Here is a 17,747-nt window from a genome sequence, read left to right as displayed (position 1 = left end):
ACTGGGGAGCCAGTGTTAGCGCTACTGCCCTCCCCTCTGGTTCAGGAGTTGAGGGGTTCAGATGCACCCAGACCTAGCAAATAACCTTATTATAGACCCATAACCTAGCCTTCCCGGCCACCCTCCACCATCTGTGCTCTCACATAGCCTCGAGCACCTTCCTTCCAACCATTCCTTACTGTGCCCCCTGGACAACTCAGGTCCTAGCAATTTGATTCCTGCTGTACACGCTATGTCCCGTTGTTGTTGAGATGATCCTATGTCTCACATACATGAGTCAGAGCGACAGAGAGGGCTTACTTGAAGTGAGACAAAAATTAACACCAACCAATTAGCCACAGTTGAAACAAGATGCCTAATAAGATAACTGACAGATTTAGAGCACAGATTTGAAGTAAATCTGATCATTTTGCTTTCAAGGCTTAAACCTGAATTACATGAAACTTACAAAAAATAAAAGTACAGGACCCAGTACTTGCTAAACAGATGCTCTACTGCTTGAGCCAAGTCATCAGCCTTTTTTTGCTCTTGATATTTTTTGCAAAAAATAATTTTTTGAATTCTTATACAGCAGTAATACAAGGATAATTCCAGATAATTCCAGCTGTGCATAGAGTACTGAATAGGGTCTCATTTTTGCCCAGGCCCTCCATAATCTCTTACACTTCCCACAGAGTGAGGATGATAAAGGATTGCCACTTTATATTGGCAAGATGGAGAGGAAATAAATTTTGTGAACTTCTTGCCAAGGCTGGCCTTGAACCATAATCCACTGGATCTCAGTCTCCCAAGTAGCTAGGGTTACAATTATGAACTACCACGTCTGACAGAAAAGTTTTCTTTCTGGATATCTTTTCTTGTATGGGGGTTTGAAATCTAGTCCCAATACTTACTAGATAATCATTCTTAACCACTGAGCCATGCCTCCAGCTGTGTCTACTGTCTTCAAGACACAGTCTTGCTTTATGCCCAGCCTCATTTACCTAGGTTAGACTTTCCAGTAGCTAGGATAATAGGTACACCACTATATCCAGCTCTTTGATGAGAAAAGATCTTGTGAACTGCCCAGGCTGTTTTTGAATCTCAGTCCCAATCATCTCAAGTAGCTGGTCCAAAGTAGCAGGACCATGTATTACTGTGAACCACTCACTGGTGCCTGCCTCTCTTCTTCTGAGTTTGGCTGAAGCAGAAGATGGGAAACAGAGTCCCAGAGTTTCGCTCATATGGATGTTATTGAAAAAGTCCTATGAACAAATACATGGGTTATTCCTGTTTAGGGTTATTTTCAAGTTGTGCTTTGATGAACAATTTTGCTTACTTTTACAAGTCCAACAGAAAGACAAACATAGAAATAGAGCTGCTGGAACCAACAGTTTGAGCATTTTCAAGTTTTTAAAAATTTTATTTATTTATTTATTTATTGGGTCCAGTCATGGGGCCTGAACTCTGGGCCTGGGTGCTGTCCCTCAGCTTTTCAGCTCAAGGCTAGCACTCTACCACTTGAGCCACAGCACCACTTCCAGCTTTTTTTTCCCTGCTTATGTGGTGCTGACAAATCGAACCCAGGGCCTCATGCATGTAAGGCAAGTGCTCTACTACTGAGCCACCTTCCCAGCCAGCATTTTCAAGTTTAGTATTACCAAATTTGGCAAGTTATTTATGTGAGTCTATGAGGAGTTCATCTTTGTAAATATAGACATTAACTTTCTCAAAAGATGAAATGGCATACAGGCATACAGAAACCTAACAATAACAAGCAGATGGTTGTATAGGCCTCTAACTTCCATTTTCCTGCACTTAAAACATTGCTTTTACCATGAGATCAACAGACACAAAACCAAAAATCCCCCAAATTTTTCTAGTACCATTTACACCCCATTATTGACTTCATTAGTGAACTCTGTTGGAGGCAAGATATAATCAGTGTTCTTTAAGAGGACACAATTCAGAGGAGGGGTTTTAGGTATCCACCCCAAGTCCTCACACGTGATTATTTCCTAGCCTAATACTGTTGGTTTGATATTTTTCTCTTTTAAGAAACATATCTCTAATTAAAAAGATATGTCAGCCCAGGGTCAGTGGCTCACACCTGTAATCCTACTCAGGTGTAGTGAATATGATTGAATACTGACATAATGTAATTGAATGTTAACATAGTGTGCACTGGTATAGTGTGATATTAAATGCTGACACAGTGTGTACTGGCATATTGTGCTTTTAAACGCTGACAATGTATACTGACATAGTGTTATTAAATACAGACATAATGTTATTGAATATTGATATGGTAGGCTATTAAATAGAAATATATTGAATGTATGTGTGCTGTGACATAATATGAAATGTTAAATTGGGAGTTAGAAGCTAGAATTATGGAATGGGTAGATAAGAACACACCCAGGGAGCCTGCAGGGCCATCGCCAAGGCAACCAGCCCTCATCAACAACCAGACCTGACCAGAAGAGAAGATATCACCAAGATAGCCCAGAAACATATAAAAACCCAGGGCAGTAGAGACCCAGACGACCTCCCGAGCGAGGTGACTCCAATCCGATGACCCTCCACGGGAGCCTGCCCCAGCAAGGCGGCCACCTCTCCGTTCAGCGACTCGGAGGTCACCCTCGGCAGACTCCCCACGACCTCTCAGGACCAAGTGACCAAGTGAGGTGACCCATGACCTTCCCTGGGTGTGGGGCAGGCCTAGGAGTTAGTTTTTGGTTTGGGTGTATCTGAAGTGCTTAAATAAACTAAGTGCAACTATTACTATTAAATCTAAGCATGTTGCTATTGATATGCAAACCCACATACACCCAACTCTAGGGGGAAATACACTGACCCACAGAGGGGGGAACAGGGACCTCTCTCCACCTCAGGAGAGCCGTGTGCCCCCGAGCCGGGGTCCTGGGCAGTCGGGGGAGGGCGGCTGGGTCACCTCCGGGTGCAGGCCCCAAGCCTGGGCCCGGAGCCCCGGCCCAGCCCGGCGGGCGACGGCTCCCGAAGGGCCGGAAGCCACGGCTGCGCTCCCCGCGCTCCCGCTCCCGACCTCCGCTCCGGACGTGGGGCCGGGACTCGGGCGGCGACTCTGGCCGGCGGACGCGGATAAAGTTATGGTCGCCGCCTCCCGCCCGGAGAACGGCGCCGCGGGCCTCGCCGGCCGGGTGTGAGCCGGAGTCGGGGCTCGGCGAGGCGTCCCCCCACCTTCCCGCCCCCAAACGGCTCCTGGTCCCCCTCCACCGTCCCGCGGGGCTGCCCCCGGCGCGCAGGAGGGGCAAGGCCGCGACCGGGGCGGCTCGCTCCCGCCGCCGCCTGGGCCGGGCCGCGGCCCCTCAGACCGGGCCGCTCCGGCGGGCAGGAGCGGCAGCGGCGGCGAGGGGGCCGGGCGGGGGCCGGGCGGAGGCCGGGGGCCGGGCGGAGGCCGAGGCCCCGGCGCGCTTCCGCCGGCCGCGCCGCGCTGCGCCGCGCACGCCGCGGTAAATGGGAGGCTCGGCCGGCGGGGGCGGGGGCCGCGCAGCCGGGACTTTCAGGAACTGCAGGGCGGGCGGCGGCCGAGTCGCCCGGCGCCCAGCGGCGGGGCCTGAGCGCTGAGGGCCGAGGCGCAGCCACCACCGCCTTCGCGGTCGCCGTCCGCCAGGCTCGTACCGATACCGGCCGCCACCGCGGGAGACCGGCCGGCCGTCCCGGGCCGCGGGGAGCCGCCCGCCATGGCTACCAAGGTGAGGGGCGCGGGGCGCCGGGCCTGCCGGCCGCTCGGCCCTGCCGCGGCGCGGGTCGGATCGGGGCCCGCGGCGGCGGCGGGGACGCGGAGGCCGCGCGGACCCCTCGCGGGTCCCCAGCAGGCGCGGCGCGGGGCGTGGGGTGCGGAGGGCCGGGCCCGCGAGACCCCGGGGCGGTGCGCGGGACGAGGACGCGGGGTGCGTCCGCAAGTTTGCACCTGAGCGTGGGCTCGGGCGGAGGCGGGCGCGCAGACGGGACGGGAAGCTCGCGCCTCCCGGGGCGCCCCGCGTCCTCCCGGGGGTGCGCGGCCGCCCCGCGCCGCCTCCGCCCGGCGGAGCGCGGTCCTCCCCCTCCCCCCCGCGGGGGGTGGACGCGGCGCGGCGCCGGGGGAACCGCGCTCCGACCCCCGCACCCCTCCGCACCACTTGTTTGTGTTTTCCTCTTGTTCGGCTGCTTTTTCGTTGTGAACGGCTTTGCCCGAGCGGAGCCCGGGTCCCGCGGGACGGGACCGCCGGCTCCGTGCCGGCGCGGGCGCGGGCGCGGGCCGGGGTGGGGTGGGGTGGGGTGGGGGAATGGCCCAGGCCCGAACTGCGCGGAGGACGTGGGGCTCTGGCCGGGTGGTTGGCCGGGAGCCGCGGTCCGCGCGTTTCAAGTCATTGTTTGTGGAATTGGCACACGCACGCACGCACACACGCTCCCGGGGTACCTGAGTCCCGGTGCCCCCCCCCCGGCCTTTTCTCGGGCGTTTTGGGGAGTTACTCGGTGTCAGGCGCAGGCGCGGGCCCGGGACGCCGGGACCTGCGGTGGGGGACCCGGGGTAGGAGGCGCCCTCGGGGCTATTGATTAATCGGGGTGGGCCGCGCTGGAGGCTCCCGCTCCGCAGACTCAGTAAACAACGCCCTGCCCGGCCCCACGTGGATCTCCCCGCGCCCGCGCCCGCAGAGCGCGCCGTGAAAAAGCAACTCGCTTTTAGCAGTGTTTCTGTGTGGTGGAAGGATCGTGTTCGAAGCCCCGCGGGAAGGCGAGGGTCAGGCCTGGGTCTGTCCCTGCCGTCTGAGTGTCTGAGCTGCTCCTCCAGCAACCTGTGGCCGCCGTGGGTGGAGTGATCACCCCTCCATTGTATCTGGGGCGGTGCTGTGCCTTGGTTGTGTGAGGTGCCATAGAACCTACCACCTTTCTAGGATATGTTAAGTTTTCATCATGACTTAAAAGAAAAAAAACCAACAACTTTAGTTGTGCGAAGGAGTTGTCATTCAACAAGCAGTTTATGGATATAAAGCATCTCCTTTCAGCCTGCTCACCCCCTCCCAGCCACCTGCCCTCACTCTTCTTTGTAGGGCAGATTTTAAATTTTTGAATTTTTGACTGCATTTTCTTCCCTTTTTTTAATTCATCTGCTGGCTTCCTTCTTTTTTTTTTTAACCTTTGACTTAGCCTTACTAAGGAATTACACTGTACACTATTTCTGTTAATACATACATGTGTGTAGACTTACATACCTCCCAAACTTTCATATATATGTATATATACACACAGACACACACTAACATACACTAATTCTGTATATGAGAGAAAACATGTAACTTTTGTCTCTCTGGCCTGACTTAGCATGATTTCCAGGTCCTCCCAATTCTTTGCAAATAATGCAATACCATCCTTTGTAGTGGAATGAGTAAAATTTTATATGATGACTTAAAAAAAAAGGCCTAACTCAAGCCAAAAAAAAAGACTTCTACGGAAATTTGATTTTGAGGTTTGTTACCCAACATTCCAGAAATGACCAATTTGCACATCTGTGTTACCCGGTCATCTTGCAGCATTTTACAAGTGGTTTACAACACAGATGTATTTCTTAGTAGTGGGTTTGTGCTGTTTCACTCTGGTCTCTGGGACACCAGTGTACTTCAGGTACAGGTATACAGAGTGAACATATTTGTGGTCTGATTGAAAAGGACAGTGGTTCTTGTACTAAACTTGAATCACACGTGTCTTCACCCCACACATAGCCTGTGTAAGCACTTCCTATTTTATTATCTGAGCCACTCAAGGCAGATGCCAGCAATTCTGAAGACTGGTGTTTCTCAGCTTTCTAATCAGTGTTCCTCCTGCTGCTCACTTCCAGGGTTCTAAGGTGACAAGTCATTGTCATTTGAAGAAAGGGCACTGATGAGAAGAGAACCTTCCTCACTTTGATGGGTTCTTTCTCCTTCTGAGATCTGTGTCAAATCCATCTTCTTAAACTGTTCCCAGGGAGTAAGGTTATCATTGATGCTCCCCCCAGTGTCTCCACTGCCCCTACTACCCTTCCCTTCTCCATCTGAGTACTTTGATTTGTAGGTAGGAAGAATGTACTTGATGAATAATGAGCAATGACTTTAATAGCATTGTAGGCGCAAATGGCACTTAGGCTTTTCTACAAGCATCAAGTAATGGAAAATAATCAAAATTTGGAATTTTACATCATGCTGGGTTCCCCTTTGGAATGAACAGAATGGCTTTAGTTCTTGCAGGTACACTTTCCTTATTTATTGTTCTCTCATATTTTCTGAACTACTGTGGCTTTCGAGACTCTTGGTAGATTCACAGTAGAAAAAGAATGGATGTTTTAGAAGAAGTTTAATTGGGCATTTCTTCACTGCTAAAGCCAGTTAATCAGTAATTGTACATTTTAAAGGATTATCTGATTTTTGTCTCTAATCTTCCCTCAGTAGAATGCTGAATTCAGCTCAAGTCTCTAGACCATATGAGTCTCAATTAGCAAACAATGAAAGGCTGGTGTGTGTTTTTCATCTTGCCCTCTTTTGGGAGCTGCCAAAGGTTGTATTGTGATAAATTGAGTAAATTGACTTGTACTGTATAGTGAACTGGAGTAAATTTAAGTTTTATTTAGAATATCAAGTCTTGAGAAAGAAATATCCATTGAAAGGGACATAAAGTACTTACTGACAGTTCCTCCCCACTTCCATGTCTTAGCTAAAATTCCCACATCAGAGTTGCTCTTTGGACTTTTGTGTACACAGCCACTCTGAAGAGCAATCTGAACAAGAGGGGATGCTCTCCCTCTCTCCCTCCTTCCTTTTTCTTTTTTTTTAAATTTTTTTATTGTAAAGATACTATACAGAGGGTTACAGTTACATTCCCTCCTTCCTTTTTTTTTCTTCTTTACCACTTCTTTAAAGTTTTGTTGTTGTTGTTGTTTTTCTCAGCTCTAGGATCCTAAGTTATATATCCATGTTACACAGATTGCTTGGTTGAGTTAAAGGGGTGTGGAACATTAAAAAAGCCTGGTAGGAAAAATATTTACCAGCAATATATCAGACAAGGGGTTAACATCCTGTATATACAGGGAACTCAAGAAACTAATCCCTCCCAAACCTAACAAACAAATTACTAAATGGGCAAGGGAACTAAAGAAGGACTTCTCAAATGAAGAAATAAAAATGGCAAAGAAACACATGAGGAAATGTTCATCATCCCTGGTGGTGAAGGAAATGCAAATAAAGACAACCCTGAGATACCACCTTACCCCAGTCAGAATGTCCCACATCCACAAATCAGCCAATGACAAATGCTGGAGGGGATGTGGAGAAAGAGGAACCCTATTACACTGCTGGTGGGAATGTACACTTATACAACCACTTTGGAAAGCAGTCTGGAGGGTCTTTAGAAAGCTAAAGATTGACCTCCTTTACGACCCAGACATACCACTTCTAGGCATCTACCCTGAACAACAGGAACCAATGTACAAGGACACATGCACCTCCATGTTTATTACAGCACTGTTCACAATAGCTAGGATATGGAAACAACCCAGATGCCCTACCACAGATGAATGGATCAAAAAATAGTGGTATCTACACACAATGGAATATTATGCAGCCATTAGAAATGACAAAATAATGGCATTTGCAGGGAAATGGATGGAGCTAGAAGGAATCATGTTGAGCGAGGTAAGCCAAGAGCACAGAGACAAACGGTACATGGTCTCCCTGATAAATGGATGCTAAATCCGAAAGGTTAGGTGATACGACAAAACTAACAGGACTCAAGAAACAAAGAACTCCCACTCATCTGGTTGAACCACTACTAAATATCCCCATGCTGCTGATCACATATATGGTGTATATGTGTACACCGTTATATGTTATAGACTGTGATAGACAATTTGCTCCAGGAAAGTTAGAATGAACTTGTGACTTTATTTTTTTTTAAATTGTATTTTATTTTATTTGAGAACATACTGTACAGAGGGGCTACAATTACATGGGCAGGATAATGCATACATTTCTTACCAAGCATTGCAGCCTCCTCCTTTGTTTACCCTTCGAACTTGTGACTTTAAATGAGCATCATTATTCCACAATACTGTGAAATTCAGGAAATTATGTAATCACTTAATCACAATCAAAAAAAAAAAAGAACCTCAGGGAAGGTAGGGAGGGAAGGGATGGTAGGGGGAAAACAATGGAGGGGGTAACAATGCTCAATAGGAAGTGTACTCATTACCTTACTCATGTAACTGTAACCCTCTGTATAGTATCTTTACAATAAAAAATAAAAAAAATTAAAAAAGCCTGGTAGGCAATGAGTGTGTTACTTTTGGCTATTCTATGGGATAGATTTGTGAGAACACTTTAGGAAGCAAATCTTGCTTAAGCAAAAACATCTTTATATTAACAAAAGAATAGAAAAAATCATAGGGGCTTATGGATTAAAGTTGATTTTTACTTTTTTTAAAGATCAGTATGGAAAATGCTTACCATTCAGTTTTCTGTAACAGTCATTATTAGGTGTCTTAAGTAGATTATCCACGCAATATTTGTGTGAGTTGAGAGAAAAATTCTGTGACAGTAGAAAGATGAAAGTTTCTTAAAGAAGGAATAGGTTAGGAAGCATACCAATTTTGCCATTTTTCTTTTGGTCTGTTACTCTTGGAAAGATTTTTTTTTAATGTTTTCATTCTGTTCTTACGCTAACCATCTGAAATTTAAGTCATAGATTACTTAACTCCACACTTAAAATTATTGCTTGTATGTGTCGTCCCTTCCCCTTTCTGGACTGCTGTTCTCTTTCCTCTTCACCTGTTGTATCTTCTTTTTACACATTACATCCCAGCCAGAGCCTTACTTCCTCTGGGAAACCTCTCCTGAGGTCTCTGATCCCTGCTACAGGGTCATTATCCTCCCTGACTGTGACTCATAGCTGCCTTCTTTAGGATGCCACAGACCAGGAGGCTGGAGCCATGATGCTCCCCTTGTTTCCTCAGTAACAGTTTGGAGGAGCAAAAAGAAATTGCGGTGAAATAGTGGCTCATGTATTAAAAGCATATATATACACATACATATGTGTGTATATTCTCACACACAGAGGTACAAAGATGTACCCCACACACACACACAAAGTTGGAGATGAAAGAGATAGATAGATAGAGATAGATAGAGCCATCCCATTGTGTTTTTCTTCTTTAGTTTTATGTTTTTAGTGAACCTTCTTTTTTTTTAATTTTTTTATTTTTGGTGCTAATCCTGGGGCTTGAACTCAGGGCTTCACATTCTCACTTGGCTTTTTGCTCAAGGCTGGTGCTCTACCCTTTGAGCCATAGCTCCACTTCGGGCTTTTTGCTGGCTTATTGGAGATGAAAGTCTCAGACTTTTCTGCTTAGTTGGACTTTGAACTGTCATCTTAAGCTACAATTATAGGTTATAGTCATGAGCCACAGTGCCCAGTTTTTTTTTTTTTGTTTTTTAGTTGTAAAAAACAAAGTCATATTGGCCTCAACTCTTTTATTTAGAATCAGATTTAATGTTGCCTTTCATAAGATTATAATAGTTGAAAATCTAGTCCTCACTTAGAATTGTTTTCCATAAATTTGATCACAGTACCTTAGAGAAGGATCAAACGACAATTGGTGTTCATATTTTAAAGGAATTGGAACAGCCATGCACTTCTGACGCAGTCATCTTTAACTCACAAGTTATCAGCAGTGTGCTTACTTTCCAAAAGTGAAGGGTTTCTTTCCTGTTTGTCTTTCTGTTGATCATTTCTAACTTGGTTGCACTGTGATCCAGGGAATCTGTTAATAACCAGTACTGTATTTGTTTATTTATTTATTTTACCAGTACTGTATTTAGAAACATTTTTTTCTAGAAATGTCCTCCTGTGCACAGAAAGATTCTCTGGCTATATATTGCGATGTATGTCCCCAAGGTTGAACTAGTAAATACACTGTTCACATCTAAATCCTTACTAATTAATTTTCTCTATTTGACCTCTTGGATCATCTGTTTATTGGAGATCTTAAAGTAGTTGAACACTTTCTCTAGTATCAGTGTTACCTTACAAATTAGAGTTCTGTTATAATGAAGTAACCTTTATAGTGACACATTTTATTGTCATAAAGGCTGTTTTGTGATTTCATTATGGATTTCTTTTGATAACTAGTTGCTTGACATACATATATATACACACATGTATATATGTATATATAAACTATACCTTTTATCCAATCTGATTGTCTTTTTAACTAAATGTTTTCACTTTAAAAAAATCCAATTATATAATTGTATTTGTTTTGTGGTAGTACAGTGGCTTGAACTCAGCATCACAATCATTTAGCTTTTTTCACTCAAGGCTGGCACTCTTCCACTTGAGCCACACCTTCACTTCCAGCCTTTTGCTGGCAATTAGAGATAAACATCCCAAGGATTTTTCTCCCTGACTGGCTTCAGGCCACTGTCTTTAGATCTCAGCCTCTTGAATAGCTGAGATTACAGGCACGAGCCACTAGCTTCTAGCTCCTATTATAATACCTTCTTATCTAATCTGACTATCTTGCCAGATTTTTGTCTGCAGACATTTGTGTGTACCGACGTAGTTTGGATTCTGTGTGCTGTGTCACAGACTGATCAAGGCTCAGCCAGTCCTTGGCTCTTGGGAAGCTTTACCCCTGCTTTTTTGGAAGGTTTGTGCAGCATGACTCTTTCTCCCAATAATTATCATTAGCATGTTTAACATTTCCCAGTTAAGGTCTGATATTATTAAGTATCATTCCTCTTTTTCTGAATTTCAAAAAGACCTGAAAATATTTCATTGCACTCATATACCTAATATAGTTATTAGTATTTTAGTTCTGTGCTTCTTACTACAAAATTAGACATTAGTTTTTGTTTTCACACAGTTAATGTGTAGTCTTTGCATAATATCTTCTCTTCTATCTCAAGTCCTTCCTTTTTTAAAATTATCTTTAAGTAGGTTTACTTAAGTAGATTTATCTTTAAGTAGATTTCTGTTCAACCTGTTGTTGTTGTTGTTCTAGGACTGGGCTTGAACCCAGGGCCTTCACTCTTACTTGGCTGATTTGTTCAAGGCTGGCATTCTACCACTTGAACCCCACCGTTCCACCTCCAGCTTTTTGCCAGTTAATTGGAGATAAGAGCATGACAGACTTTTCTTCCCTGCTTGACTTTGAACCTAGATTTTCAGATTTTAGCTTCCTCAATCCTAGCTTCAAAGCTAGGATTTATGAGTACAGTGTATCTTGATTGATGTCATTAATTCCTCCATTCTCCCCCACATTTATTCCAACCCCACCCATCCCCTCAAGTAACCAGGTTCCAGTCCCACATAGGAACATGGAATGTTACAACTATATTTCCCCACCATTCATCTGACACCCCCCCCCCCCCGGCATAAGCTCAACCCCCTTCAGATAAAACATGTTTCAGCTTTCTGGTATTAATTTTGTTAAACTGTCAGTTAATTGTTCAAGGGAATCACACCATTTTTTTTCAGGGATAGTTTATCTTCTACCTAAATGGAATTGGGATTTGGGATTTCCATTAAGAAAGATTAGCTGTGGCCAATTTATGAAGAGTATTTTGCTCTATTTGTTAAAGATAATTTTCAGGGTACAGGGGTTTAAGGGTTGACAGCATTTTCTCTCAACATAATGAAACTCTTCCTTGCCTTGTTTTTAGCTGGCTTTCAGATGTACTGCTGAGACTAATAATAATCCACATAATTGTTGTTCCTTTTCTGGGTTCCGGCCCTTCTCTCTGCCTGATCATCAGCCCTGCTGTTCATCTTCATGTGTTCTGCAGTTTCCATGTGTGTAGGTTTACCCCGCAGCTTGGGGGTTGCCAGGTGCCTTGGGTCTGAGGACAGCGCTTAGCTGGAAACTAGCTTGGAGGTCCCTGAGGTGTCGCAGGTGTCATCAGTATAGTCCTGGGAGCCAGCTTCTGTGTGAGAGCAGGAAGTGGGGTTAGTGCTACTGAGGAACTGTGCAGTTAGTGTTAATTCAGACAGCCACATGTAGCTGATGGGCTACTGTAGTGGAGTTGACAGTTCCAGAAAATTCTCAGCAATTATTTTGTGAAAATTGCCTCCTCTCCATTCTCTTCCTGAAATTAATTAGCATGAAGAAGTCCAACAGACGTCCCGCTTTCTATCCCCACCGTCCTGTTTTCTTTGCATTCTGGCTAAGTTCTGTGGTTCCCACCTTCAGTTCATATCTTTTCTTAGACCTAATCCACTCTTGTCCATCCATTCAATTTTCACTTTCACTTGTCTTCTATTTTCAGAAATTGTTTGGTTCTACTTTAATCTGCTTGGTTATTCTTTAGAGTCTTCTGGGTTTGTGCATGTTTTCTCCTGGTTTTGTGTGTGTTGATTCTAATGTCAGAAGTCTGATTTGGCATCTGTTCTTGCTGGTTCTCACTTATTATCTCTGTGTTTTATGATTTTATTTTACTTAATTCCTAAGAACTTCACCTAGGTTCATTCTAATAGAGAATTTGTGTTTGCTTATGCCAGTTCCTTGGAGACATTACATCCTTGGAGTCACTTAATGAAACTGAGGTTGAATTCAGGGCCTTACCCTTGCTAGGCAAGTTTTCAGTTATCAGCCAGGCTTTCAAGGAATTTCGAGGATATTGAAATGTCCTTTTTTTTTTTCCTTTAATGTATTGAGTTTTAGTGCTTCATCTAGCATATCAATTGCTTTAAAAATCTTTCTAAGCGCCAATGCTGGTAGCTCACAACTATAGTATTGGTTACTCAAGAGGCAGAGATCTGAAAGATGGCAATTCGAGCACAAACTAGGCAAAAAAGTTCACTAGATTCTGTTTCCAGTGTTACTGGCAAAAAAACAGGACTAGAAGTATGTTTCAAGTGGTAGCACACCAGCCTAGCAAGTTCAAGTCCCTGAGTTCAAAAAACAGAATTAAAAAAATTACTGTAACTCAGTCTCTAGTCTCTATTTTGTTATTTGATTAGATTCCAAAAAGTCAGATCAGCAGACATTTTAGTAGCTGCTATATGCCCCTCAGTGGCTGGAAGTGAAGGTGTTGACCCTAGCTATTGATGAGCTACTAAAATGTGCTGGTTACATGTGAGCTTAATTGTGTTTGTAATGCAGATCCAGAGAGAAGGGCTTGAAAAGATCAGAGTGTGGGCTAGAAATCATTGTTTATGTCCTGGTGGCTACACCTTAGGATATTTATCATCTTTTACCTTATTTTGTATCCACAAGATTTTGAGAAATGAATATTTGATGCTTTTGCAGTAAGGAAGAAAAAGGTGTTTTTGTTTTGTTTTGTTTTTGGTCAGTTGTTAGGCTTGAACTCTGGGCCTGAGCACTGTCCCTCAGCTCTTCAGCTCAAGGATAGCACTCTACTACTTGAGCCACAGCGCCACTTCTGGGTTTTTGGTGGTTAATTGGAAATAAGAGTCTTGTGGACTTTCCTGCTTGGGCTAGCTTTGAACTGTGATCCTCAGATCTCAGCTTCCTGAGCAGCAAGGATTACAGGTGTAAGACACCTGTGCCCAGCTTAAAAAAGGTCATCTTTAAAATTTAAAAACTTTGGGGCTGGGAAGGTGGCTCAGTGGTAGAGCGCTTGCCTTGCATGCATGAGGCCCTGGGTTCGATTCCTCAGCACCACATAAGCAAAAAGAAAAGAAGCCGGAAGTGGTGCTGTGGCTCAAGTGGTAGAGCGCTAGCCTTGAGCTGAAGAGCTGAGGGACAGCGCCCAGGCCGAGTTCAGGCCCCACGACCGGACCCAAAAATAAAAAATAAATGATAAATAAATAAATAAAATGTAAAAACCATTTGAAATCTAGGCCAGGCATTCTAGCGACTACGTGAGCAGAACTCCAGCTCTTTTTTGCTTTAGTCTTTTTTTTTTTCCCCGATAAGCCCTTGCACTTTTCACCTGGGCCAGCCTGAACTAAGATACTTCTGCCTCTGCCTCCTGTGCAGCTGAGATTATAGGCATGTACCACTACATCTAGCTTGTTCATTGTTATTTTGTTCTTTGAGTTACTTTGTTAAGTACCTACTCTGGGCCGGAAACTATTGAAGAATTAGGAATATAGCATTAGCAAAAACAGGCTTTAAAATTCTTGTCCTCAGATAAAAAAAATCTTTGCTCTTGGAGCTCACCTTGTAGAGAGGGCAGATGGCCAATAAGCCAGGTGAGTAAGGGTGCTGAGCTGGGAGGAGGAGATGAACTGTGGAGAACTGAAGCAAGGAGCTGTCCTGTCACGGGGGTCTCCACGATATAATTCCGTGGGAGCAGCAGCTCTGAGAGTAGACACGCTCAGCTCTGCCCAGCACTGCCCCGAGCCAGGTCAGTAGGGAGTTGTAGTCCATGCAGGGGCCTTGGAACCTGTGCTGCAAGCAGAAATCACTGGTGACACATCACCGTGTTGGCGTTATAACCACCCCTGCCTGCCTTCCTTTCTCCCTGCTGCTTCCCTTGATTGCCCTGGGAGCTGACGTTGTATTCACTTTGATACCAGATTTAAATCTTACTTTATCCCTTCGTAGAACTTAATAGATTGTGTCTAATTCAAGTCACACTAGGAAAATCCTGTGCTCTACTTCAGTCAGTCGCTGAGAGAGCTTCCAAGGATTGATTAGGCATTTCCCAGTCCAATCAGCTGAAAAGCATTTTCTTTTGTACTTGTTAATTAGCAAACATTTGTATTATGAGGAGGTGATATTCCCACTACTCACACTGTACATGTTGAATTCATCCCCTCCACCACATTCCCATTCTTCCCACCCTCTTCCCTCCTTTTTCAGACAGTTTGGTAGGTTTCCTTATGCTGTTTACATATATACACTCACACACTCACACTCAACACACACCATCCTTGGGGCCTCTTCACTTCTCAGTTTCCTTTCCTTTACCTTCTAGACAATCTCCCCCTTTATATTCAGGCTGCATTCCCATTACATTGATCATCATCATTTTAGGTCTCTGCTACTGAGTTAGATCATGCACTATTTGTCTTTTGAGCTTGGCTTATCTCACTCAACATAATTCTCTCCATTCCATCTATTTTCCTGGAAATGACATGGATATGTGTGTAGGTGTGTGTGCCTGTGCATGTGTGCACACAGGTACATGGGTGTGTGTATGTGTGCATGCATACATGTGTGCCCAATCCCACGTTTGACCCCAGAGCCTGGTTACTGTCCCTATGCTCAAGGCTAGTGCTCTAGCACTTGAGCCACAGCTTTACGTCCAGTTTTTTGGACGTAAAAGTTTGTTGGACTTTCTTGCCTTGACTGGCTTCGAACCATGATCCTCAGATCTCAGACTCCTGAGTAGCTGGTGTGAGATGACAGGTGTGAGCCAGTGTCCTGCAACATGACTTTTTTTTTTTCTTTTTGCTTATGTGGTGCTGGGGAATCGAACCCAGGGCCTCATGCATACAAGGCAAGCGCTCTACCACTGAGCCACCTTCCCAGCCCCGACTTTTTTTTTTTTTTAATGTTGGTGCTGAGGCTCGACCTCAGGACCTTACAAACCCAGCTCTTTTCATTGATGGCTGGTTGTCTACCACTTAAGCCACGCCTCCAGTTTCAGCTTTTTTTTTTTTGTTGTTGGTCGTGGGGCTTGAACTTTGGGCATGAGCGCTGTCCCTCAGCTCTTCAGCTCAAGGCTAGCGCTCTACCACTTGAGCCACAGCACCACTTCCGGTTTTCTGAGTGGTTTATTGGAAATAAGAGTCTCTCGGACTTTTCCTACTTGAGCTCACTTTGAACTTTCTTGCCTTGACTGGCTTCGAACCATGATCCTCAGATCTCAGCCTCCTAAGTAGCTAGTATTACAGGCATGAGCCACCAATGCCCGGCCAGTTTCAGCTTTTTTTTTCTGGTTAGAGACAATAACCTTTTGGATTTGTCTATTCTGACTGGCTTTAAACCTTGCTTCCCAGACCTTAGCCCTCTGAATAGTTAGGGCTATAGATTTGAGTCCCTAGTGTCTGGCTTGACTTCATTTTTCTGTATGGCTGAATAATATTTCAGTCTTTCTTGCATATTCATTTATTTTCTTTTGGATATATGCCCAAGAATGGTGTGATAGGGTTATGAAAAACTTTTTTTTTGTTTTTGTTTTGTTTTTAGTGCTGGTCCTGGGGCTTGAACCAGGAGCCTGGGCACACTATCTCTGATCTTGTTTGTTGAAGTCTAGTGCTCTGCTACTTGAGCCATAGCTCCACTTATGGTTTTTGTTGTTGTTGTTTGGAAGTTAATTGGAGATAGGGACTCACAGACTTTCCTGCCCAGGCTGGCTTCAAACTGCAATCCTCAGATCTGAGTAACTAGGATTTACAGGCATGAGCCACCAGTGCCTGGCTTATGAAAAAATATATATATATATATATTATGAAATACATATATAATATATATTACATATTATATATTATATATAACATATATATTTTTTTCATAGGTCCAGTCATATGGGGCCTGAACTTTGGGCCTGGGCGCTGTCCCTCAGCTCTTGAGCGCAAGGCTAGCACTCTACCACTTGAGCCACAGCGCCACTTCCCGCTTTTTTTTTTTCTGCTTATGTGGTGCTGAGGAATCGAACCCAGGGCCTCAGGCATGCAAGGCAAGCGCTCTACCACTGAGCCACCTTCCCAGCCCTGAAAAATATTTTTAAAGAAATAAAAACCTCTAATATAGTGTATTGGAGAGTCTGTCTGATAGAAGCTTCCAGATCACATCATCTAGCCATACATACATAAGTATATAGAGCCCATCAAACCATTGTCTCTGTGAGCTAACATAGTTTGTCTCTGCCCTTATTCTGCTGGCCTGACTGGTGTCTACCTAGGCAGAAGCAAACTGTTGTTCCCACACTGCCAGGTTTGGGCAGATTACAGATGCATATCCTCGATTAGAGTTAATGTCTTCCTAGCTGCTGCTGCTGCTGCTGCTTGCTAGTTTCTGGAATAAATTTCCAAGGCCTGCCTTGAGTAGAGCAGCCAGAGAAGCAGCTGGAGTACTAAGAATTGGGTCAGAATGTCCTCATGGGCTTAGAAGAAATGGCATTACCTTGGCCTATGATTTTGAGATTCAGTGAATCTTTATTCTTCCCTATACCCATTCAGCTTTTTTATATGGAATGAATTGATGGAATTTTATTTTACTTGCATTTAAAAATTCATGTCTTTGAATTTTTAATATGTTAAACATTCTGGCATAGAATAATGTGCAGCGAACTTCCTAGGGCTTCCTCTCAGCCCCAGTAATGGTCACCTTCTGACGAGGTTGATTTCCTCTAGTCTCTTCCCCCAACTTCATCTTTCCCTTCCCTCATTATTTTGGAGCAAATTCCAGACAGTTCATGTAAATATTTCAATATTATGTATCTCCAAAAATAAAGTTAAAGGAACTCCACATACTCAAAATTCTTGTCATCATACTTAAACGTTAATCATTAGCTGGTCACTGGTAGCTCACACCTGTAATCCTGGCTACTCAGGGGGCTGCAATCTGAGGACCCTGGTCCAAAGCCAGCCTGGACAGACAAATCCATGAGACTCTCCAGTTAACTAGCAGGTTAATTAGCTCTCAGGTTCATAGTATTCTGTATCTGAACATAATTCTAACTTCAGACAGTATTATAGTACTTCATATGTAAGAACTCTAAAGCAATGTACTTCCATTGCTCCTCCTGTCCACTGTGGGGTTTTTTTGGTTATAAGTTACATTTCTTAAAATTATGAATCTCATG

At 44.5% G+C, this 17,747-nt stretch overlaps 1 protein-coding gene across 2 annotated transcripts in view; it reads left to right on the top strand.

Annotated features, from left to right (window-relative positions):
• The first annotated feature begins 2,479 nt into the window (after nt 1-2,479).
• Nucleotides 2,480-17,747, top strand: part of Snx9 (sorting nexin 9) — a 63,235-nt gene continuing 47,967 nt past the window's right edge. Inside the window, exon 1 of one of the 2 annotated variants that reach the window (XM_070010851.1) lies at nt 2,480-2,661. In XM_070010851.1, coding sequence (XP_069866952.1) covers nt 2,554-2,661 — 108 coding nt within the window. In that variant the 5' untranslated portion in view covers nt 2,480-2,553. Of the gene's footprint in view, nt 2,662-3,483; nt 3,714-17,747 lie in introns of those variants that run through there. The other variant, XM_070010852.1, reaches the window with a different exon arrangement.

The sequence above is a fragment of the Dipodomys merriami genome, unplaced genomic scaffold (assembly GCF_024711535.1).
Source record: "Dipodomys merriami isolate MVZ:Mamm:240054 unplaced genomic scaffold, mDipMer1.0.p SCAF_8, whole genome shotgun sequence".
Classification (NCBI taxonomy): Eukaryota; Metazoa; Chordata; class Mammalia; order Rodentia; family Heteromyidae; genus Dipodomys; species Dipodomys merriami.
This window is presented reverse-complemented; position numbering and strand designations above follow the sequence as displayed.